Raw genomic sequence first — 24,287 nt, 5'->3', positions numbered from 1 at the left:
CACCTCCATCCTCTTCTCCCTGCCTTGCTCCTTTCTTAATATTCTGAGTTTAATGGCTGATTGGTTGTGATATGATGACCATCCTTAGAGAAAAAAGTGCCTGCAGTAGCCTATTATGTGATTCAATAAATTAATTCAATAAATTGAAGAGAACACTATTTAATTCTCCTTCACGTCAGTCTGAAAACAGATTAGGTTTTGTCTGTTCACAAAAATTTGATTGTGGTGAAGTTTAGCTTAAATAAATGATATTTGTACTCCATAATAAAATGAAACTGATGTTTTTGAAGAGAAAATAAATCAAATCATTCTTTACTCATATATTTAATGTATTTTGAGAGACATTTGCTGGCAGAGCCACTTCACAAAATAGTATTTTACTGCAGAAATTTCCTATGGAGCTCAGAGGCTCCTACTTAAAGGATCACTCCGTGGCATTAAAGCATTGTTGTGTCACCACAAACTCATAGGTCAGCTCATCCAAGACAAGTTCTGTGGACTATTATACAACATGGAGAAGAGAGTGGAATGATGGATTAAATTCAGTAATATACTGGTAATCAGTAATATTTAAATAAATGAGGAAAATGAAGACATCACTTAGTCAGTTGCTAAGGAAAAAAATTAAGGGCATTTCCAGCAGTCTTTTTAGAAGTTTTTGTTAGAGTAGCTCTGTCTAACATAGTTCAGGGCTTGTTCTTTTAAATAAGAAACTGGGTATGAAAATTATTTGTATCTGCAAATGCAGTAACGTAAAAGGATATGCTGTGTCATGTCATAAATTGTACTGGCATGGCTGGGTGTCTCTGAGATCTTTGTTTTCTGCCATAAACCTACACTAAAACAGTTCTTCTGCTATGCTGTATAAAGAAAACACAGAGAAAGAAAAAATTTCACTGAAATACAAAGGCAAATTAACATTATTAATTGCCTTTAGTATTTTTGTCTGTCTTCTCTTAATGTTAAAGTAAGCCCTGATTTCATAATTTAAGTAAGCCTTGCATAAAACAAAAACTATTTAAAAAATCAAACTATATATATATATATATATATATATATATATAATTGGTGAACAGTTCTTTGTTTCAGAAATAGCTGAGAAGAGACAAATCTTGAGATTGCCTCCCAGTTTAGTGGGGGTTAAATTGTAAGAGTGTTGTAAATTGAAGAGATTCTGGAAGATGCTCTCCTTGTTGGGGTCTTGATGCCTAAAGTGGCTACCTAGAACAGAGGCTGGACAGAGTTAAAGGAATAAATTAGGTGTTTATTGAAAGGCCTTCAAAGGACACACCTTGGGCAGCACAAAAGCCCGGCTGGGGCTCTGCCCAAGACTGACCCAGGATGGACCCAGGATGGATGACCGGTCACAAGTTTTCACACTTTTATAAGTTTTAGTACATTTACGTATTTGGGTCAATTGTCCAATTACAGCTTCAGGTTATGAGGTCTCATCCTCACAGATTGCTCTCTTCAATTCACTATTGTTTACACTTCTTGAGCCTAAAGCTGCAAAGTTGTCCTTGGTTCTCAGGCTGGAAAAGGATTGTTTTGTCGAACTACTCTGTGAAGAGAACTTGGTAACACTTTACATGAAGTTCAGAGTCACACAGTGAGGCAGTACAGAATCTGAAGAATATGAAAGCTAAAAGTTAAAGCATCAGTCTGATAATGTGGGTAAACAGGAGAAAATTTCTCAGGCCTTTTTTACAATGGATCTTGTGGAGACTTAAGCTGACAAATTTTTGGGAACTGAAATTCAGTTTTAAAGCAATGTTTACGGAAAATCAAATTCAGTTTTAAAACAATCTTTGTAGAAAATAATGTTATTTTGATTTTGCTTTTTTTTCCTAGTCTTTTTTTCTAGGAGATACATATTTCTGATAGAGTCACAAGTGCAAGAGATGCTCAAGCTCACACTTCTGCAGTCAAATAATTTTCCTCAGTTTCTGATTCTGCTTTTTTTTTTAATCCATAAACGTTAATGCAACTGTATGGAGTCAGATTTTCTTTCTTTCAGTCACATCTAACCCCACTGAGTTTCCTGGAGTGACTGACCATATGGTTGCATGGGTATTGCTGTCCCTCAGTCATTATGGCTCTTTTTTTCTGCAACAATATTACATGAATAATGGCAAATAAAATAATACAGCCATTTATCTCTGCATTTTTTTGCATGAGTAATTTCAGGAGTCTTTAAAAAGCTGAGTATGCTTATAGGTCCTGTGTTTATTAGGCAGACAATGTTTGGCATGAATGTGTGTTTTAATGCTGTAGTAAGAGTGGGACTGTAACATAGTGACATTTCTATAACTTTTTAGGTGTTGCATTTGGTAAAGTCCAGGCTGCTAACAGCTCTGTATCATCTCATGAAACTTTCTGAACTTTCTCACTTGGAATTGATGACAACTTCTCAGAGCAAACCAGCTGCTCTCCTGCTGCACTGTCTGTGTTAGGAGAGCTGAGTGGTGAAGAAATTAAGCACAGGAAAATGCAGCAGAACTGTGATGGTTACATGGGATAACTGATACTGGTGAGGCTGCCAGCAGAGGTAAGAGGTGTGTTAGAATGGCCAGACTGGTTAAGACCAAAGGAAGAGGCACTGACACACTGTGGGGTGTTGTCACCACCCATCTACTGGCTCCAGTCAAACTCTCACTTTGCCAATTGAGTCTGAGCAGAAGGCACTGATTCCTTCAGTACTAAATATATCTCAACATGTAAATGCTTTTTAATAGAAGACATGCACAGTTTCTTTCTGAATTTCTCAGCTATGCCTTTTTTAGTACTATTATATGTTGTTTGCTTTGTTCTCTGGTTTCTCATTTTTACCTGAGAAAGGGTATCGGTCATTTGGGAGGAACTGTGGGAAGCTGGAATGTAAATTCCTTATTGTAGATATTGCATATTTTTGACTCACAGTTCTTCAGTTGTGTAAGGAAAAAGTCTGCTTGTGGGCTGTAGTTATTTTTAAAAACCACCAACAAATAGAAGTATATGAAAATAAAGTTTTCCAATAATCTGCATTAGTAAATCTTCCAGGAAGATGAAAAATTGCATTTTATACAAGTTATTTAATGAGCTCATTTATATGCTTGCAGAAAACCAGCCCTAAGTAAAATGTTAACTTGAAAATGACTGTTCCTGCTGGTGAAAAGGCACCAGATAAGAGCCCTGGGAATAAACTGCAGCCCACACCACTTTGCTGGTGTGTCTCTTCTCTGATGTGATGAGCAGGGACACTTTCTAGACAAGGTGTGGGACGTCTTTGCAACAGCCTGTACAGGCTTGTGAGGATGCTGCCAGGGAGTATGTGCTTGATAACAGATTATAGAAAGGAATTGGAATTAAGACAACTTATATATAGGGAGGAAGTATCTGCTACATGTGTACAACTTTCCAGTGGTGAAGGCCAAGTCTAAGTTCCTGTGTGAGGTCTGTAAGTGAAACCTTTGTCTTGGCCAAGTCTAAATTTTATCATGATTCTCACAATAAAATTTTTCGTGGTTTTGCTTCTCCTGGACTGGTGTCATGGACCTATAGGAAAATACTAAGGCATTAAAAATGCCTTGCCCCTCATAGACATGGGGAAAACTCTAAGTATATTGTCTGAGGGCTGGAAAGCAGAAAGTAAATAACTAGAATCATAACATGATGAAAAGAAATTTTAAAAATTATCTTCATGTGTTTCTGAATCGTGTTGGGAGGTTGGTATTACCATACTGCCTGTAAGCACTTGTCATGCACTAAAACCCTTGTGAGTGGAGGTTTTCACATGTGTAGAAACAAAGGTGATCTTTGTCACTGGGGCAGCCTGCACTGTAGGTGTTAGGCAAATAATAGACCAGTAAAAACAGACAGGAGAGTCTGTATTGTCTAGCCTGTTAAGTAAAAGTTTTAACATGCTTTTGACATATCTAATTTTTGTCCAGATCTTTGCAGGCATCAAGGTGAAGGAGAGCTTTAAGGAGGATAATGTGATAGCAGTGATGTTCCTATTACTCCCATGCTAGAGGCAACAAAGGGAAGTCCTCAAAGACCAGGCTGGATGGGACTTTGAGCAGCCTGGTCCATGAAAGGTGTCCCAGCCCATGGCAGGGGGCTTGCAACTAGGTGATCTTTAAGGTCCCTTCCAACTCAAACCATTCTGTGATTCTTGCTTGAAAGTTTAACTTGAGCAGAAGCATCTCAGTCCTGAATGAGAAATCATAGGCAGGATGGAAATAGGCTGTCAAAGTCTTTGAAGGTGAAGATAAGCCATTTATGTTTTATGCAGTAGAAAAGCAGATTCATCGGAGGAATACAAAGAGAGAGGTAAAATAAATTAAATTATATTTGTTGCAGAACTGTGATTACACTATCAGACTGACAGGCTTGCACTGGCAGAAAAAGGAATTGAGGGATGAGCTGGTGATAGCTGAATGTTTAAGCTGGAAAGATATGAAATCAGCTAAACTTCAATGTGTTTTGTTCTGGTGGTTTTTTTTGAGGTTTTTTTTGGGGCTGGTTGGTTGGTTGGTTTTTTTTGGTTTGGGGAGTTTTTTGGGTGTGTGGTTTTCTGTTTGTTTTTTGTTTGGTTTGGTTTTAATTTGCAAAATTAGCCCCTTATACAACAGTTTAGGTGAAGGTCTAAGTAGGTCTGACTCCAGTGTTCAGCACAGTGGTTATTGGTCTCGAGTGCAAACAGAATGGAGAAGGTGTTAAGTTGTGCTGGAGATAGAAGGAAATTTCTGTTTCAATTTATGAAGTTTGGTGTACAGGTCACCCTTGACCGGAGTCAGTATCTATGCCAAACATTTCAGTTTGGAGAGGAGACAAATGTGAGGTAGAGGCAGACCTATGAGTACAAGCACGGTGAGATTTGTGTTTGCACCAGTAAAACAGGGAGGAAGAAGAAGAGATCTTGGCATGTGGAGAAGGAAGGGCTGGCGCCCAGCTGGATTAAGGTGATTGCTGGGGAGATGAAAAATGTCATGGATGGCAGGGGAACACCAAGTTGAGAGAAAATGGAGTTGGTCCATAGTTGTGTGTTGAGTGAACAGGGGAGAATGAAGAAAGCTTCAGGCCAGGTAAAACTGAAATTTTGAGGAATATTTATTGTTTTTATTGTAGGATAGAGAACATACTATATGTCTATAATAACTATTTTGATATATTTATTTAAAAATGTGTAGGAGTGAGAGACAGGACCTACAGGAAATGTGATTAGGGCAAGATCAAATGGGTGGTAAGTAAAGTCAAAGAAAAGTGACAAGTTGGACAGTAGGAAACAGAAGCAGTCAGTATGTGCAGGAGAAAATATGGATACGAAAGCCACTAACTCTACCATTTGAATGATGGTAGAGTTTGATTAATGCTTGTATTTCTTTTACAGAAACATGACCCTTTTTTACCTCTAAAGATCAGTTGATTTATCGTATTGCTACCTGTTTCACACCTTAAGAAACCATGTCTTGCTTGCCTTTGGTTTTTAAAGCAGCAGTTCACACTAAATAAAAAATACAATATTAGCATTAATATAGAAATATTAACATCCAAAATCACAGAAGTCCAATATTTTGCAATACAAGTACATCCTGCAGTTATTTCATCTTTACAAAATAACCAAACCAAGTATTGCCCATGCTAAAAAAGCAGCACACCCCCAAACATTTAAAAATATCCTTGTCTTCAAATTAACATTGCTACATCAAGGGAGCTTGAAGAGTTAGATATGTTGTTACTATTCAATCTTAACTTGTCCTACCTGTACAGAGGGTATAGATTTTAAAAATGGATTTTTATGTCATGGGATGAATAATGAAGTAACCAGAAAATATATCAAGAGTTCTCCACTCAACTTTAGCTGTTTTTCTTGTCAACACATGCTAGATTCCCCATAAACCCCTCATTTCTCTTTATTCATACAAAACTATCCACAGCAAGTTGCTGAAATGGCCTGTCTGGACTTTGTTGTTTAAAGTATATTCCCAGAAGCTGGAATGAGTTGAGAGCTTTTCCCAGCTGAGGTGCTGGTGGGGCTGAGGCCGAAGCTCCCTCTGGAAGCACCTCCATGAGATGGTGCTGCAGGGCTGGCACACCAGCAAGGCATCTGCTGCCACTGAGGTAATTCCAGCTCTACAGAGCAGCTGAACAACGTTTTTCAGGTCACAGCTTCAATGTAGATGCTCAAGGATCACCAACAGGTTTTTAGCTCTAGCTGTTGCTTTCGTGGGCATACGCAGTATTGCTGTTTGCATTTTAAATTATTTATTTGTCGTAAAAAAAGAATGCCAAGAACAGAGCTTGCTAAACGCCTGCTTATCTTATGGAAAAACTTGTGTGAGCTCTGTGTGATGATGTGTTTGTGTGGTGTGGGTGAAGAGGACAAAATGCTGCATTTTGCTAAGCTTTTTTTCAGACGTGGTAGTTGCTGGTGGATAGTTACTTAAGGCTGTGTCACTTAGAAGGCGGCACTTTTTCTACTAACATGAACTCATGACAGGGCATAATATTTTTATAACATTACATCAGGTGTTTAATTTCGAGACAGCCATTTGAGTTGAACTAGGAGACTGAAAATACGATCTGCATTGCCACCTACTGGATTCGTAAGGAAGTACAAAATATAATTTCATTCCACATTTAAAGTAATTTAAAATGTAACTGCACGAAAGAGACACAAATCTTAGAAATTTTTTATATAATCTGTGCAGACAGAGCATAAATAGGCAAATGCGATATTTTGAAGCTTTCTACTCTTCAGGATATATATACAAATAATTTAGATAGGTATTTAAAACAGCAAAATATAATTTAATATGTGAATTTAAAGCAGCAAAAGAAGCAATAATATAGTCTGTTAAAAATTACAGCCTTCAATTGTAATTTAAAAAATTAAAATAATAAAATATATATATATATATCTTGGTCCAGGTGCAAAGAATCCAACAACATAAATGATAATTTCTCTGTGTTATGTAACACATTTTGATCAGTCTATGTTATAAATGGCCTCAGTGTTCATTGTTTGTTCTCCTAATTATATCAGTATGCTGTCTGAAAAGTTTAAATTATGTAAGTTATTTATCACAAGTGTCTTCATTCAAGGCTTACAGTTTTTTGCTAAGTATATGAAGATGTGAGTAAAGCCTTGAAGAATTGCCTATCAGTAATTTTTTTACTAGTTTACACTGTAAAAAGTAAAAGTCTTACCATCAAATTAAAATAATGAATGTTCAAATGAAAATATGGTACATATACAGCACAGCTGAAGCCGGGGTTTTTGTGAAATACCTTTGAAAAAAAAGGGAGGAGGAAGCCATCATGTTTTCTTGGAGAAAAAACAGCAGCAACCTAAATATATGTTGAGTTCTATGTACATGGTAAAAGTGAGCGGGTTAAGTCTTTCCCTGTAGGCATGCAAAGTGTGTGTTGGTTTTTGTGCTCGGTGGGTAGTGATGCTGACCCCCTTTGCAGCTGCAGCAAAGTCCCGAGGCTGATGTCCCTCTCCAAGCTGCTCAGTCTCTCCAGTATTTTAGCAATAGTGGAGTGTGGTTTAGTCACAGGAGATGTGATGGGCCCAAAGACTCTCCCATGGTGGGATTTTTTTGATCACTCATGTGTGCCATGCCTGTGGGTGTGAAATAGCAGCGCCTTCCCCGGAGACGTCCACTGGGGTGGATGCAGCTCTTTGTTCAGAGTCTGCACGGGTGAAGTGCTGCAGCAATGTCTCAGAGTAAGCTGATCCTGCACGTGCCCTTCACTCCTGTAGCAGAACCAGATAAATGTTTGGGTGCATGATGAAAAATCATATGGGTGTATGCATATATCCCTCTCACACAGTGGTCTGGTTGCTCTTTCTGTTAGAGGGGATTGCATTGGTGTCTGCCTCAAGGCTGTGCCAAGCCATGTATCATATGCTCTTATTAGGTCTTTAGTTTAACCTTTAGGTGCTTGTCTTCTGATGAAAATGTGCTCAATAGCCTGGAAGTTAAAGAACAAGTCAAAACCTACCAACTGTATTTTAGTTCTTGCTTAATACTTAAAATGCTTCTAATATATGGCAAAACTATTGAGGGGGATTTTCTGCCACCATTATAGAAGAGCCAGAGATACAGAAATCCAGCTTTTTCCTCAAAAAGGTCGTTAAAAAAAAGAGCCAATTGAACCAGACCTGCTGTGAGCTGGGTAAGATTCTTTCTGCTCTGTGAAATGTGCAGTCGTTTTTTCCAGTTCCGTTCTCACTGTAGATAAAATGCCAGCATTTCCTCAGTAGTGCTGTGTGTGATATGCAAGATAAAAGTTTCAAAGCCTTCATAGTAAAACATGTCTTACATGGATTCAGAAATTAACAAATCTATAAACAAGTGATACTTATTTATAAAGAACTTTAATTTCATCTCATTTAAGTTTTGCCCAGTTTGTAGCATGTTCATCTATCTCTTGGTGCACACAGAAGGACAAAAACATAATTGTATTAATACCCTTCCTAAGCTTTGTTTGAGATAGAAATGTTCAAATGTAGATGGTATAATTGGAAAAGAACAGGAAGAAGGGCAGTGCTTGCTGTTATCTTCCCTTTCCATGTTAGTGAACAGCCAGGGCTTTTGTTTTTACTCTGGTGGAGGAGAACTGAATTAAGTTTCCGTGGCTTCATTTTTTAATAGAATATTTGATGTAATAAGAAATTTACCTACACACCTCTCCATTATTTAATTGCATTCTTTAAGCTAGTTATTATAAAAATTCCTGAATGTCTTAAGTTGTTTTTGTGCATTATAAGTAAGAAGCTGTGTAAGATAAGTTAATTCATACGTGTAATCCAGTTATATGGCAAAAAGTATTAAGTTTCTCCAGTATTTTGCCTAATTCTTTGACCTACTTTTCTCATCGTACTAAATACTGCAAAGGTTTTTAAGCAGGTTAGTAAAAAATAAAACAAAACAAACCCTTTGCTGCTCCTGCCAAGCTTTTGATTTAATAAAGCGTTAAGTTTAATGTATCATGTTTGTAGTTGAGGAGAATAGATTATTCAGTTGCTTAGCTTTTGCTGTTGTTGCATTCTCACTAGAATGCACCCATGTGATGTTACTGGTTTTAGTGTGAGAGCTGGTTGAAATACAATTCACAAGCAATAATATTCCTATCCAACTGAATTATGTGTGTTTTACCACAATTCCTGTGAGTTAAGTTGAATTATCATTTTTTTAGGCTTGAATATCATGTTAAAGTAAAAATATCCACATAACCAAAAAAGTGTTTCATACAAATAACACAGATAATTTACATCTTAAAACTCCAGACAAGTTCTCCACACACACACAAGCCCACAGAAACATGGCATTGTGTCACTAAAAATACACTGGTTAAATGGTGTGAGTCAGTGCTAATTAAGGAAGTAGGTAGAGGTAGCTCAGAGCAGAGATAAAGGATATCACCAAGACCTCTATAGACAACACACCTACTGTTTCCATTTATTAAACTCAAGATTGCCTCTTTCTACTCATGATCTGTGTAGTTGCTCATGATTTTTAAACGTTATCCGTGGAGATGTAGATTTGAAGCAACATCTGGAAAAGCCTTACAGTTCTACATAGCATGTGGCAAAGACCAAGTTTTGCCCTTCTGGAATCTCCTCCTTAGGCTGGCTCAGGTCTTTTTGAGCTGTATTTAGGAGGTGAGTGTGTTGTGCCAGCAGCATGCTTCTCCAGATGGTGGGCATAGGGTCAGGGTGTTTGTTGTTTGGGGCAGCTGGAGGAGAAGTGCTGCTTCTTTCAACACCAGTCTTCATCCTAGGAACCTGTGCACCTGCTAATGCTTCTGTATACTCCTACAGCTAAGCTGGGATATCTATAATGAGGGATAGCAAACTTTTAAGTATTCACTCATACTTAACAAGAGAAAACACAACAGATTGTTAAGATACAAATTTGAAATAAAAAGATGTTCTCACGTTCTTGTAAGGTCAGTGTCATCACAGACCATGTTTTGAAATATCTGTTGCATGTGTTAGTAATCTAGATTTTGAAAGCACTGAAACTGGAGATTGATTTACATATTTTGATTACACCTGATGAATAAATTAAGTTGGTTAAAAAGATGCAGATTTGTTCACACAGTTATTTCTTTTATTCAGTACATGGTAGGCAGTTTTGTTCAGTATACGCATTTGGATCAATTTCTGGACAAGTGAAATGATTGGTTTGTAATCTTTGAGGTAAGCCTTCAAGAACAAAGATGTCTATTTTTTTTTTCCTTTAGATTGCCCTATACAGTCTTCTGTGTGCAGTGTGTATTTGATATGAGGTACATGTAGTATTGTGAACAGGCCCAAAATATTAGATGGAGTTGCAAACTGAAGGAATACAGAGTAGTAATCTTTCCTCCTATTCGTGCTATATAAACTTTTTTCTCATCTATGCAGGAGGTTGCATCAACAATTTGAAAGCTATAAAGAGCAAGTAAGAAAGATAGGGGAAGAAGCCCGCCGTTACCAGGGAGAGCACAAGGATGATGCTCCAACATGTGGAATCTGTCATAAAACAAAGTTTGCAGATGGTTGTGGCCATTTGTGCTCTTATTGCCGGACCAAGTTCTGTGCTCGATGTGGAGGTCGTGTCTCTCTGCGATCAAACAATGTAAGTGTTCTGCATTATGCTCTTAAGGAAAAGCCTCCTGACATTGTCATGCTGCAGATTGTTCACTTTAAGTTTGGCATTTCATGCTTCATTTTACTTAAGTGTTTCGTTCATTGCTTCATTATGATGTGTGTATCATACACGTAAATCAATGTAAAATCATACAAGTAAAACGAATGTATCTAATGATTGCCAAGGTACTTGGGAATCACAGAGTTAATTAAAGCAAAAGAGTAATAGTGTCCAGTTCTATGGAGCGAAAGCTTGTAGGAAATATACTTGTTTTTCATAGAATAAAAGAAGAAACCCTTTTGCTCAGGTACAACTCCACATTAATAAATTCTTATTGAAGCCTTATTTAGTATTGCATTTTTATTTTCATTGAGCCTGTCATAAACATTTATAGATTGCTTTTACATGAAGTCAGTCAATTTTTTGGTTTAAAAAAACCAGAAAACAACCACTTTTCTTGGCAGAGGAAAAGTGTTATGCCAATTTATTTAAAATTTTTTTAAAGAATAAAACTTCAGATTAGTCTGGATTAAGCATCCTACTTTCAGGTAAGTGAAATGAATGGTTCTCTGTCTGATTTGCATGAGTTAGCTGTAGCAGCTTTCCACAAAACCAAATATTATCCAAGAGTACCCTCTGGTCAGTCAGTCCCTTCCAAGCCTCTGACTACTCTCATACTGGAGCAGTAGGATCTAAATTTGGAATACTGTTATCCAGTGATTATTTTTGGCTGGTCATCAAGAACTATGGTGTGTTGTAAAACTTTATGAATTTTAAAATGTTTTAAAATTTAAAATATTTTATATAAGTTATATTATCTATGTATAATTTTATATAATATATAATTTATATAAAATAATTTTATATATAATTTAAAATAAAATGCTGTAAATTTTACGCATCTCTTTTTATTACGTGAACAGTTTTATTTTCTGACATGAGATGAGGCAACTTTCTTGTGTGGCTTTAAGATGCCAGGCTTTTGTAGGGTAAAATTATAGGTGCTCTTGGTATCAACACAAATTCACCTAAAAGTGAACACAGATTGTATAGCAGATAATCATATTCACAAAGGAACAAGTTTGTGGCCTTTTCACTTTTTTTAAGATGGACATCAGCTGAATAGGCCTTCTGAAATTTCATGTAAAGCAAAAATGATTCACCAAAAAGATGCATTTCATGGTTGTTTTAGAGATTTTCCATAGCCTCAATGTACCTGTGAGTCTCAATTAAATTAAATTCACATGCTGAAGAGAACTATGTAGGTAAACTGAATGAAAATGTGCATGTATTAATATTAGTAAAAATAGATGCATTTAGTAAAAATAGATGCATTGCATTGTGTCACCTGTAGATGGTGTCATCAGAGCAAGTCTCTGAAAATATAGTTTACTTTGATGTATTACATTATTCTATTAATGAGTGCATGTGATACAGCTTAACTTTATTCAGAAAAAAAATGGAAATGTATTTTAACCATTTTTCACCCCCTATTTCAAGCCACAGAAATGGAAGAGTGTCATTTCATTTGTAACTTGCATTTTGTTTCTTATATTGTTTATGCTTCTGTGGGTCAGGGCACGAAAACATGTTTTCAACATATACAGTAATGTCATCTTTTTATTTAAAGCTCTTTTTTTCTTAATTTTGTGGTTTTGTCTCTTCGTAGAGAGTTATTGGAATTGTATTTCTTTGAAATCTGTCTAATAATACTTGCCTATTTTATTCTTTATCTCTTCTTTTTTTCTTTTCTCTTTTTATTCTGCTTCCTTGGATGCTTTCCCAAAGGAGGACAAAGTGGTTAGAATCCATGCTTTTTATAATTTATTGTTATAATGTTGTTAGTTAACTGGGATACATATTAATGTGAAAAACTGAACTGAAATTTCATAATCACCCACAGGGGAGGGGGGAAAACAGGAATCCTGACACCCAGGCCCTGCACGTCCCTTAGCTGAACATAGGCCTTGAAGACAGCTCAGCAAGGAAACCCAAGACTCTTGTCAAAGTTATGACAATAAAAGAAATTAAGGACCGAGAATTACTTATAGGCTAAAAAGTAGAGGAGCCAATAAAGTGTAATAAAATTTTATTTCATAAATACACATCTTTAGTTAACGGTTTTGACTTTTTGCATGCAAGGTCCTTCCATCAGCTTCAGGAAATCTAATTTAGTATTTAATTCAAATTTTACACTGTTTTACATGGTTTGCTGTGTTTCACCTCTAGCTGCAGCAGAAACTCAGGGAATTCTTGTAAAATCAGCTTTTTGATTGACGTTGGAATAATACATATAGGCAAACAAACTGGACGTAAGTATTGTGAGCAAGGTGGAGAGAATCCTTTCTGAATGCCTAGTTATAATTTCAAAAATCTGCAGAACTTTTAGGATCAAGCGCAGGCATATTCCCCAGTGTTGCCTGTGCCTTGTCTCAGATAGGTGAGGGGAGTGCCCTGCTCCTCTCTGCACCCTGTGCATGCATCAGGTGTGGCAGTGCCTGAGCAGAGCAGTGCACGTGCATTCAAAACCTTTTCTGGGGCACTTCTGCAAAAGGTAGTACTCCAGATTTTTAATTGGGGTATTAAGTATGGCAATTAGGTAGCTTTTCTGGTACCTCAGCTGAAACAAGTGTAAATTATTTACAATCCAGTGTAGCTTTTGATATGTTCTTTGTTGAGTTATGCTTGCAATATGGTGTTATGTGTTTTGCCCCCATTTTAAATACTAGCACTCCTGTAACCTGAAATTTAGTTTTGTTTAAATTCCAAGAGAAAATTATTTCTATCACATTTGAGCATTGCAGTAGGTTTTTAATATGTTAGTATTAGAGCTACTCTGAAGATATATTCTGAAAACATATCTGACTTGTTTGGATTCTCCTAAATTCAATTAAATACATCCTTATAATTTGCACTTTTCTTAGTTTAGGTTTTTCTAAAGGTTTAGGTTAGTTTAGGTGTTGAACTCCAGTCTTCCACATGCCAAGAAAATGCCGTAATAGTAATGTGTGAAAATAAATTCTATATGGTGTGATAAAGCTGAGCTACTTCTCTTTAACAGCTGAAAAATTAACGATACTAACTAGTCCTGAATGTGTGAAAAACTTGGGGATCACTTCTTTAAAGTACCATTGCTTTAGCAGTGCCTCTCTCCAAAAGTTAATGTAATATATAGAATAAGTTAATTTCAAAATATTAATACATACCTAAAAATAGCATGCTTTAGAACAATTGGTACAATTAAAATAGAGAAAATGAGAAAAATATTGTTTCTTAATTATTTTCAATGGCTCAACATTCCTGACTAATTACATATGGCAAGTTTCATATCAGTAAAAACTTTTAAAATGTATTTATCCCTTAGTGTCCACATGAATTTTTTACCACAATAAATTATATTGATACCAAACACATGCACCAAGTTTCTTCAAGTTAAGGGTGCATCGTTTGGCAAGGATGCTGAAGTGTGAATTACCAAAGTGTCAGCTCAGGAAAAGTCAAATGTTAACTTTGATTCAGGTGTTTCCTGTAGCATTGGAGAATTAATGATCCCTCACCTGGGTGTTGTTTCCCATTCATTACCCATCTTTTACAAATACAAATTGTGACAGGCACAAAGAAAGTCAATCAGAGGATGATCCAGAAAATGGAGAGCTGCTCATGTGAGAGGAGGCTTGGGGAGATTAAGGGGACAAGACCTAAAGCAATTATAGTTGATAACTGGAAGTATGGAATTGATCTGTGGAAATGCAGAAAATTTAAACATGAGAATAGAGGACAGTGAATACATGAGACCAAATATGTACGACTTGGTCCTAAACACTCCTGGCTTGAAAAAAGATGTTTACAAGCATTAAAACCTTGAGAATTTATTTCATGTGGCTTATTGGAAAGAAAAAGAGCTCAATAAAACTTTAAAGGCTAAATTTAATGAGGTTAGGAAAGGATTTATGTGATGTGGTTGCTTGTGGCTGTAGGGCAATGTACAAGGTCCCTAAGAGGTCCTTGCAGCTCTTGATTGTAGCTAAATATTTGAAAAATGTAATACTTTGAAGCTTTTCTTGACCTTTTCAAGTAAGTGCCAAATATTTCTTAAGGATTTTTTCAAATATATATTGCAGGACTTAATATGTTCTCTCCTAATTTAAAATCATAAAGGACATCCCAAAACACCTTGTAGTGAGAGTTAGTAGGCATCCTAGGCTGATCAAGAAATGACTCCATTACACTTCCAAAATTATTTGGCAATAACTGGCATACTCTAGGGACTACTGAGTTACATGAATTTCAATTATTGCTCTGAAATGTCAGTGCATACTCAAATATGTTTCTGAAGTTCTTTCATGTTTTTTGAGTATTAGTTAGCCCTTTGTACTTCTGACCTGAGTTTGCTCTCCTTTCATATAGTTGCAGGCAGACCACATTTAGTGGGTTTAATTCAATGTTATGTGAGATAAGGTTTCAGAAGGAAGTCAGGTAGGTTTCTTTTTTCTTTAAGAGAAAGCTGACATTTCTATTTTGGCAGAATAGCCTAGGTGGTTTTAGTTCTTTATAGAGGGCCTACACTTCCATTTTGAATCTTTTTAGTTATGTTCTGTACACCAAGATTTTAATTGCCAAAATGGTAGTGGGTTTAAGTTAATTCCCTCTGTTCCATTCACTCTCTCCTGTGATGTGAAATATTTTGATTATATTTTGGTAATATTTTGGAAATATTTTAGGGCAGTGGAAAAGTCGGGAAAATGTCCAACTAGTAGTTGTCCATGGTTTGGTAAGGGGTGGGAAGGGCCCAACCTCAATGGACTGGCTGCCCCTGCTTTCTCTGTTCTTCCCTGCCATGGTACCACAACCTTGTAAAGCAGAAAAATGACTGAAAATACAACTTTTTTTCTTTCCTCATTCCTGCGAAGCTTTTTCACAGTATTTGGTTAGGTAATGCAAAAATACGTATTGCCTTTGTGATAACCTGATCCGTGTTTCTTTCTCCTTATAGAAGAGGAGATACAGTATAGGATAAAAAAATGAATGAGCAAATGTAGTTTCTTTGGATCAAAATTCAGATATTTCGTGAGGTGCTGTGGGTGTATTGAACTAAGTGAAATATGTATGACATTGACAGAATTAGGTGGAAGATCCATGTTCCAGATTAAGCTATATAGTTATCCATAGCAATCAGTCTACCATTGTAGAGGTTTCATTAGGATTACTATTTTTTATCAACTTTCAAATGAAAAAAATAAGGAGCAAGTGTTAAAAGTAAATGTTGTTACAATTTTCCTGTGCTTTGCAGAATAGACCAGTTTGCTTTCTCTTTTTTCTATTTCCATACGTAAAGGGCAACTGGTGGGAAATCCAGATGTAAAATACATTAGAAATATATGAGAATTTATGTCACTGAACTTAGTAGTATGTGGTTGCAGAAAATAATGCTGGTAATCAGTGCAGAAGAGAGTCCTATTTCTGATCTGGCTGTCACTGAGATTGTTTTCATTTTAGTATAATGTCAGTGATTTATACTTGGAAAGAAAGACATCTTCGAAACAGTTGCTTAATTGTGTGTCAGGCGGCTTTTTCAGGGAGCTTGTAATTTAGTTCCTTTAAATTATACTTAAAATTTGCTTACATAATGGCTTGCTAATTTAAGCCTTACCAACTTGACTACATATGCCATGCAATTCAGCTGTGTACTAAAGCTTTAACAGAGGTTGGTAATATTGTCAGAACAAAATGTCTGGATTGTCAGGATTTTTTTTTACATCTCTTGAACAGAACTCCTAGGTCAAATTGTCCATTAAAAGACTGTATGCTCTGACTAACACAGCTGTAGAACAAAACAGAAAAATCCAACAGAAGGATGTAAATTACATAGCAAATTGCAAATTGATAGCTGATACATTTTCTCTCTGTAGCATTCAACGTAATTTGTTTCCAAAAGATATGGGGTTTGTATGCATCATGAAAGAAGCACTGCTTTTCAGTAATGACTCCCTAGAACTGCTGCTTCTAGCAGGGAAAAAAAAACCAAACAAAGGCCAGCAAGAAATTGAGGAATTCTATTTCAAGTAAGGGGGGAGGGATCATTGTCCTCTGCTTGTGGGAAGTTAATTTGCTTTCAAACAAATACAAGTGTATAAAATTTCTAGGGAAATCCTTAAAATTAGCTTGCTCTTCAAGTTTGCTGAGTATATGTATGTATAAGCATATATTGTACAGATTTTTCGTAAGCGAATGTACATGCATACCATATATGTGCATCCTACTACAATGCCTAATACAGGAAGGACAGGGCAACCCAATTGTTTGACCTTTGAAATCTGTTAATGATTCAAGGTATTTAAATCACCTGAGGAGTTATTATTTATGTGCCCATTTCTCTGGGACAGAAAGAGATGTTATGCTATAGCAGTCACAGAATCTCTGAAGGACTGAGGTTGGGGAGGTCGTCTGATCCAATGCCTCAATGCTAAGGGAACTTGCTCCTTCCAGCTTGGCATATTCATGTGTCTTTTGCCTTGCAGAGTGAACAGTGGAAAACTCAAAGATATTTCATGTCATTTTTGTTACTTGTTTGCTTATTGTAACTATAAACATTATGGGCTTACACAAAATCTCCTTAAGTTCTGTTAAGGAATAATTCTGTGATTTACAGCTTTGGACAAATGAATTTCAGAATTTTATAGAATCCTTTAGAGAGAACACTAACACTATGATGATTTTTTTCAGCATTCAGAGAGAAAGAAGCACCAAAGCTACCAAATCAATGTTGAGCTTTTCATTTCTTTCAATGTAGTATTTTATCATTTTAACACTCATGATCTCATATTCTGTTTGGTCCAATTTAGTTGATGATAGAAAGCCGAGGAGCAGGAGCAGTAGAGCCTTCCAGTGGTTCTCCCAAAAATATTGTATATCCTGCTGGCTCAGTTGCTACCTGAGGTGTGGGAGGTCAATGTGATAAAAGCTCCATTGTGATAAAAGCTGCTTTTCCAGATGGGATACAGTGCTGTCAGTATTGAAGAGGAACATCTTCCTAACTGACTTGGGTCAGCTTCACTACAAAGACAGAATACAAAATATTGAAATTATTTTTCTTTTTGTGTTTTTGTCCAGAAGTATACTTTGAGTTAGTGTTTACATCTTGGCTGAAATTATTTTATTTTACTTTTCTAATAAGTACTGCTTTCAGAAAATACAACAATATAGAAATATTTTTATTCCCCTCTTGTCAAATATGATTCATCTATGACCTAAATATCTGTAAGTAAGGAGATGAGATTTCAAAGTCTTGTGTAAAGGAAGATAATTTCAGTTAATTAGTTTCAACTGCAGATATATTTTAAAACCACAAGTAAATAAAGCAAGTTATAGCAATTGAAATCTGAGATTTTTTTAATGTGGTGCACCTTAAGAAGAAGGAGGATAATGAAAGAAAATACTAGTGCTGTAACACAAAGTAATGAGAAAGCTATATGTGTTCATACACCTTAATATAATCAATATGATCCTGTAGACTGTAACTTTACAGTAGATTTTGATCCTTATCTATCCAGTGAATACAGTGTTGAAAATGAACAAGTATGACCTTATAGATTTAATATGATAATATATGCATATCTGGTGTAAGGTAAAAGGAAAAAATGAACAGTTTAAACCAGCCACAATTCTGATCATCTCTGACTAGTCAGAATATGTGTACAATTTTATAAAATCAGGAGGAAAAAATATAAATAAATTAAAAATTCTAAAATTGTATCTTTATATGCATGAAATAAAATCTTCTTTCTACATCTTGCTGCTTATAGTTATTAATTCTGATTGGTTGGAAATGCATTAATAGTATTTGATCACCTTTTGCTTGCAATTGTGCCATCAATAATGTAGATAGCTGTAATAATAATGATACATAAAATTAAAATCCTAATTTTGAATGGAGCATTTCTTCTTTAATGAAGGCTTTATTTGTAAGAGGAACCTTTTATTCTTATGAAAAAATCATTATTGCTGAATCATTATTAATATTCTCATAAATACTAAGTCTGATAAATATTTAAGGATTGCACAGTAAATATTTCAGGTTTATGTATTTTTTCAGATTTTGGGAATATGATTGATTAGCTACAGGTAGGATGTCTGTTTAGCTTGGTCTGTGTAGATGATAATTTTCAAAGCATAGTCACTCCAGAAATCTGTTTATGAGTCCTCCAGTTGTTCTTTACTTCAGTGTATTTCCAGTAATGTTACAATCAGTAGAAACCAACTCAGCCTTAAATCCCTGCCAAACCTGTAGATAGCCAGCTGCAGTTTCAGCTGTGAGATCACTCTGACTATTTGGAACTGTTCTTGCATCCAGGATCATGTCCCTTATTTCAGACTATCCTTTCAGTGTATTATGCACATTTAATTGTGTTAATTTTCCACAATGTCCTATTTTTTCAAGTCCTTTAATTCATTATATGGATTGCTTTGAATTTATTGTTACCTCTTGCTAACAAGTCAAATCCAATCTCCCTACTATTACTATTGGACTATTGCCTTTATGGTGTCTTAAAATCCAAAACTCCACTGGCATTTTCATTGCCACATAAAATTTGCAGTTGTTCATTCTGAATTCAGATTTCCCTATTGCATTTCAAATTAAACAAAATTTTTTCTTTGCAAGGTATTGTGTATTTACTATATTTCTGTTATCTTAATTTCTGTAATGGAATAATTTGTTACTTGTTGGCACTGCAGAAATCATAGAAGAGATTAGAGATCTCTTTGTACCACATATAATAAATATATTACTTTTTTTTTGCTATGGAATACGGAACTAATAAGCAAATACCCTATCTTAATAAAGAAGATCAAAAAATGTATCTAAATTTTCTTAAAAATTTAAATTTTAAGAATGTGATTTACTATAATATTTAGCTGCCTCAGTAGTACTACAAACTATGTTTTTTCAGCTTATAAAGAAATCAATCATCTCGGTGATGAAATTAGTGACTAATCCAGAGACTGTGACTGGCGCAGGTGAATTTGATTTGTACATGCCTAGTTTCTCTGCATGTATTTATTATATCAACATTTTAGGGAATAAGTTCATTTCATTGGGTAGATTTACAGCTCTTTGAAACTGGTGGTCTGCAATGTTAGTGGAGGACAGTGGGGAACCCTGGGGAGTCCATCTGCATGAGAGTGGGATGAGTCAGGATATAACACACTTTTCCAATGTGCTTCTATATGGCAGGTCTGACCACTGGAAATGAATTTGTAGTGTGCAGTGCTGAGAAGATAGAAATTAAATAAAAATGCCATTGCTGTTGCATGTCATAAAATGTGTGTACTTGTGTCGAATCAGACAGTTGATATAATCACTCAGCATTTGTTCATGTGAGAGGTGGCTTATCAGTGAAAGAGGCATCTGTCAGACAGGACCCTGAATGTCATAATTTTGAGCTATTTTTTGAATGCTTCAGCTAAATGCATCCAAAACTAACACATCTATTTCTGGATGGAGAATCCCATAACAATGTGCCATTTATTGGCAAACCAAGAGAGGTGGGTTTGTCTTTTGTCATTTGCAGTTGAAATTTTGGTGCAAAAAAAAAATCTGTAAGTGTAGAAAAATATTATCTGAAGCCCTCCTTACTGTGGAGGGCTAAATAGAAGGGATCACTTTACAGAGACAAACCAGGCAGGCAAATATTTCACACCATCTAAACTTTAATCTAGTTCACCCAGAAAAAAGAATCCTTGATATCTCTTCCAGTCGATACTCCAATGAAAGCTTAGTTTTAGAGACTTTTTTTTTTTTTTTGTCTCTCCTGCAAAGGCATTGAGGGAGAACAGAGTAGCAATCATGCAGATGTCCAGGGATGTGTTTAGGCTCAGGAGACTTGAAGAAGTGTTTTCTTCTGTGGGATGCCTGAGGGGATATGGTGCACCAGCAGAGCTGACTGCTGATGTGCAAGCAGGGCTCAGTCAGAGCTAGAAGTCCTGTGGCAGCACCTGGTGGGGCTTGTTTTTATCTGAGCAATGCACCTTCAGTTTTTCCAGCAGTGATCTGTTTCCTAGATGTACTTGGCTGTATTTTATTGCTAGAAGACAGTCAATCCAGCATCATGTCCCTTATTTCAAACTGTTCCCAGCTGTGGTAACTGTGAAAAGTCTTGTAAAAGGATCCCATAAAAAGGAAGATGTCTTCTAATCATGCATCATTCTTCCCTAAAAAACTTGAGCTTTTGGCAACACTAACTGAATCCCCTTGTTCAGCCTCTGAATACACTTGTTCCATGTGATCACACAAAAACCAGCTGTCAGTTTACAGGCATGTGAGAGTGCACTCATTTAATCTCAGGCTGATTTGACAGCCCAGTGTGTGCCCCTTAAGCCCAATGAATTCTTTACTTGATCATTTTATTTTTGGAATTTGTGTCTTTCAGTTTCAATCATTGTAGTCCTCATTCATGTAAGATTCCTCTATGTGATGGGATTTTTAATGTGATATCTGGGGGCTAGGACTAAGTATGAGTCCTAATATTTAAAATGTTCATAGCTATGTACACTGTTGAGGCAAAAATGTTTGGTTTTAGTAGTTATAAAATAACATAGGAATGCTAACTAGAACTAAATTTAGTAAACTGAATTCCTGGGCTATTCTGGCACCACAAAACCAGGGGTATTTTAGCCAGAAAGAGATCTTACTGCAAAGAGAGATTTGGTAAGATTTTTGACCTATTATGCATTATGAGAAATCAACAAGTAGCTGAAAAAATTTCAAGAGAACAAGGAAATTATGAGGGCTAAATGTAGGCTGTGCTCTCTTGCTGTTTCTCTTTTTATCATAAATAGCCTTAATCCTCATCCAGGATTAAAATTCAGTGTATTTTTAGCCATGTAATGTCCTAGATAAAAGGCACTTCTATGTTTTTATATATTTTGCCTTATGGAGCATTTTTTAATTTTACTTAAGGGATGGATAATTTCTGTCTATACATCTTCAGTGCTGCAGTTAGAGAGGATGTAGGATAGTTTGTCATACACATACCTAAGGTAAATGGTTTTATTAAGCATAATTGAACATAGAAGTGTATATTTCAAGCAAGGAAATCTATAGACAAAGTTTCTGTAATATTTTGTGAGTTTCTTCAAATTCCTTTAATATAAGGACCCATCTTCAAATCAGCCTTCCTACAGAGATAAATTAAATCTCTCTCCAAAATTGTGATTATAAAATGATATAAAGTATCTGTTACCAGTTGTTTAATGACTGGTCAGAGATTAAATGAAAATCTGGACAAAATGTAATCTGAATTTTTGTAAAGACCAGATAAATGCAATAATTTTTTTAATCCAGACTGAGGTTTTTGAAAAGCTGTATGTTATTTAGGCTGAAGTTTAATCATGTACTGTGCAGTTTCAGTATTCCAGCTAAAACACCTGTCAAATAACTTACATGCAACAGGTTTATGGAATCTTTGGAGTTAAATGTTAATTTCTCAATAATCTATTGTATTTGTTATTATCTTGTTCATAAAAAACAGGCTCCCATAGCAAAACACTTTGTAGTAGTGAGTTTTGGGACAGTTGTTTGGGATATTTCATTCTGAAAAGTTGAGTATTACTGAGAAATGCAGATTAATCATAGAGATGAGCAGATGTTGCTAGGGCTCTCTGGAAATAGATGAGCATGGGAATGATGGTTGTATTGTCATGACTGGAAGAAATTTTTGTGCGTTGTTGGGATTTTAATACTGGTAGTGTAACTTTTTCTCTGCAACGTATGGTAAGTGGTCAAAGCTCATACCTTTGCTGTGTATGCATCAGCAAAGTTACTTTTTTCTTCCCTGACCAAATATCTTCTACAAACAGAGAGAGGGCAGTTGAAAGTTCATCAGTGAACTGCTCTTAAGGCCTTTGTCAGCCTGGCAGCTTTGTCCCTCAGGATTATTTGGATCAGTCCTTTTAGCTGTAAAGAGGCCTGCTTTTCTAGACTATTTCAGGGACTCATTTTACTGCCTTTGTGGATGGGTCAAGAGACTACAGAGACAGCTGAAAGTTTAATGCAGCAGAAAAAGCAACAAAGGAATTAAACTAAGGAAGATTTAATCTGCTTTTTGTTTTTGTTTGGGTTTTTTTGCCCCCTAAGCTTTCAGTGTAGATATAAACATACTCTTGTGGATGTCCTGTGTTGCAGGTTATATTCCTTCCCTCCATACCCCTGATGTTTTCCTAATCAACCAGTGAGTGTTTAGGAGAGCCTGTTGCTGATGTTAGAGGAGCTTACCTCCTGGTCTTTTGTGTAGACTATTAAAGAGGAGACTGGTGAGGTGTCCAAAGGAGACTAAGTCAATGCATTTTCCTGCCAGACTGAGTAGGAACCAGTTCCAGATGAGTACCCCTCATATTATGAGAACCCAGCTCATTATATGTGAGCTGGGTTTATGCTTTCATAATACTTATGGGGGGAGATCAGTGTGCCCCAGAGTGCTTCAGCTTGCTCTGAACTAGACTGAATCAGCTCTGCATCCTTCTCAGCTGTGGCTCCTGTTTAGCCAGAGAGAGCCCCAAGTCACCAAGTGCCCTATAAGGTACTGCAGAGTTTTTCTGTAGCTCCCAGCAGCTGCCCCAGTCAGGCTGGCTCTCAGGTAATACCCACGTTGTACCTTACAGCTCATATTTTGGAAGTGTTAGGGCATTGAAGGTAGGAATGAGGGCCAGTGTTGAGGCAGTTGAATCCTACAACAGTTTTTCATCAGTTACAGTAGGAAATTGTACAGCAGCAACAGTCTGTAGACACATCCAGAAACCTATTTTTAGTCTTGTCTCTAATGAAACTCACTCTGAATCTTCTGTGCAAACCTACGTGTTTTCTCCTCTACAGGCAACCTGAAAATTCATGCACCAGCTGGTTCTTTTTTAACCTTTTGTCTCTTATATGAATTGTCCTCCTTAAAAGAGGATATATGGTCTTATGCAGTCTGTGATAGGTGGAAAGTTGTGAATATATTCCACTGTAGAGAGTTCAATTTGGCTTTTTCCCCCTACTTTACAGACAGTCACTGACAAGCAAATGTTGTATATTACCAAAAATTGTACTAAACCACACTTAGATTTTCAGTATTTTATTTAGGATATGCTTATTCATGTTGGTAAATTTTTTTCCATTTTTTGAGTATAATTCATAGGCCTGTGAAGACCAAAATCTTTTTTTTTAACTTTCTGGCCATTCAATGAGAAGTCATAAAATCTTGTTGAAAATTTGCTATGCACACCTTTCAGATAATGAGAATGGTAGAGTTCAGCTCAGTACTCAGCTTCAGAAAGATCAAGTCGGCTAAGGGAATAAAAAGCCTTAATCAAGAATAGAATGTTTTAGCCTTCTTGAGGGTAAGATGGTGATTGGAGAAAAACCAAGTTGGTGTAGTTGTCTTAGGAGAAACTGCTTCTTTTTGTAAAAAGAAGATGACAGGCAGCTAATTGGATACAAAAGGCAGGTGCAGTTAGCCGTGCAGCCAAGTCAAGGAGCAAGCCCCATGCTTCAAGCCATACAAGTTTCAGGCAGGTTTGGCAGGCAATCATGCTAACCTAGTGTGTTTCTCAGAAACTGTGCTCCTGTTGTAATGCTAGAGAGATATGTACACCTTCAAAAGTTACTGCAGCAAAAGCTTTATG

At 36.2% G+C, this 24,287-nt stretch overlaps 1 protein-coding gene across 46 annotated transcripts in view; it reads left to right on the top strand.

Annotated features, from left to right (window-relative positions):
- RIMS1 (regulating synaptic membrane exocytosis 1) overlaps positions 1-24,287 on the top strand; it is a 307,441-nt gene that overhangs the window by 108,335 nt on the left and 174,819 nt on the right. For 40 of the 46 annotated variants that reach the window (XM_074538418.1, XM_074538423.1, XM_074538435.1 and 37 more), the window contains 2 exons: positions 10,403-10,616; positions 12,417-12,428. The exons of 1 other annotated variant lie outside the window; for it this stretch is intronic. In XM_074538418.1, the coding sequence (XP_074394519.1) occupies positions 10,403-10,616; positions 12,417-12,428 (226 nt within the window). The remainder of the gene's footprint in view (positions 1-10,402; positions 10,617-12,416; positions 12,429-24,287) is intronic. 5 more of the 46 variants (XM_074538438.1, XM_074538392.1, XM_074538398.1 and 2 more) reach the window with 1 other exon arrangement.

This window comes from Zonotrichia albicollis, chromosome 3, assembly GCF_047830755.1.
Source record: "Zonotrichia albicollis isolate bZonAlb1 chromosome 3, bZonAlb1.hap1, whole genome shotgun sequence".
NCBI lineage: Eukaryota > Metazoa > Chordata > Aves > Passeriformes > Passerellidae > Zonotrichia > Zonotrichia albicollis.
This window is presented reverse-complemented; position numbering and strand designations above follow the sequence as displayed.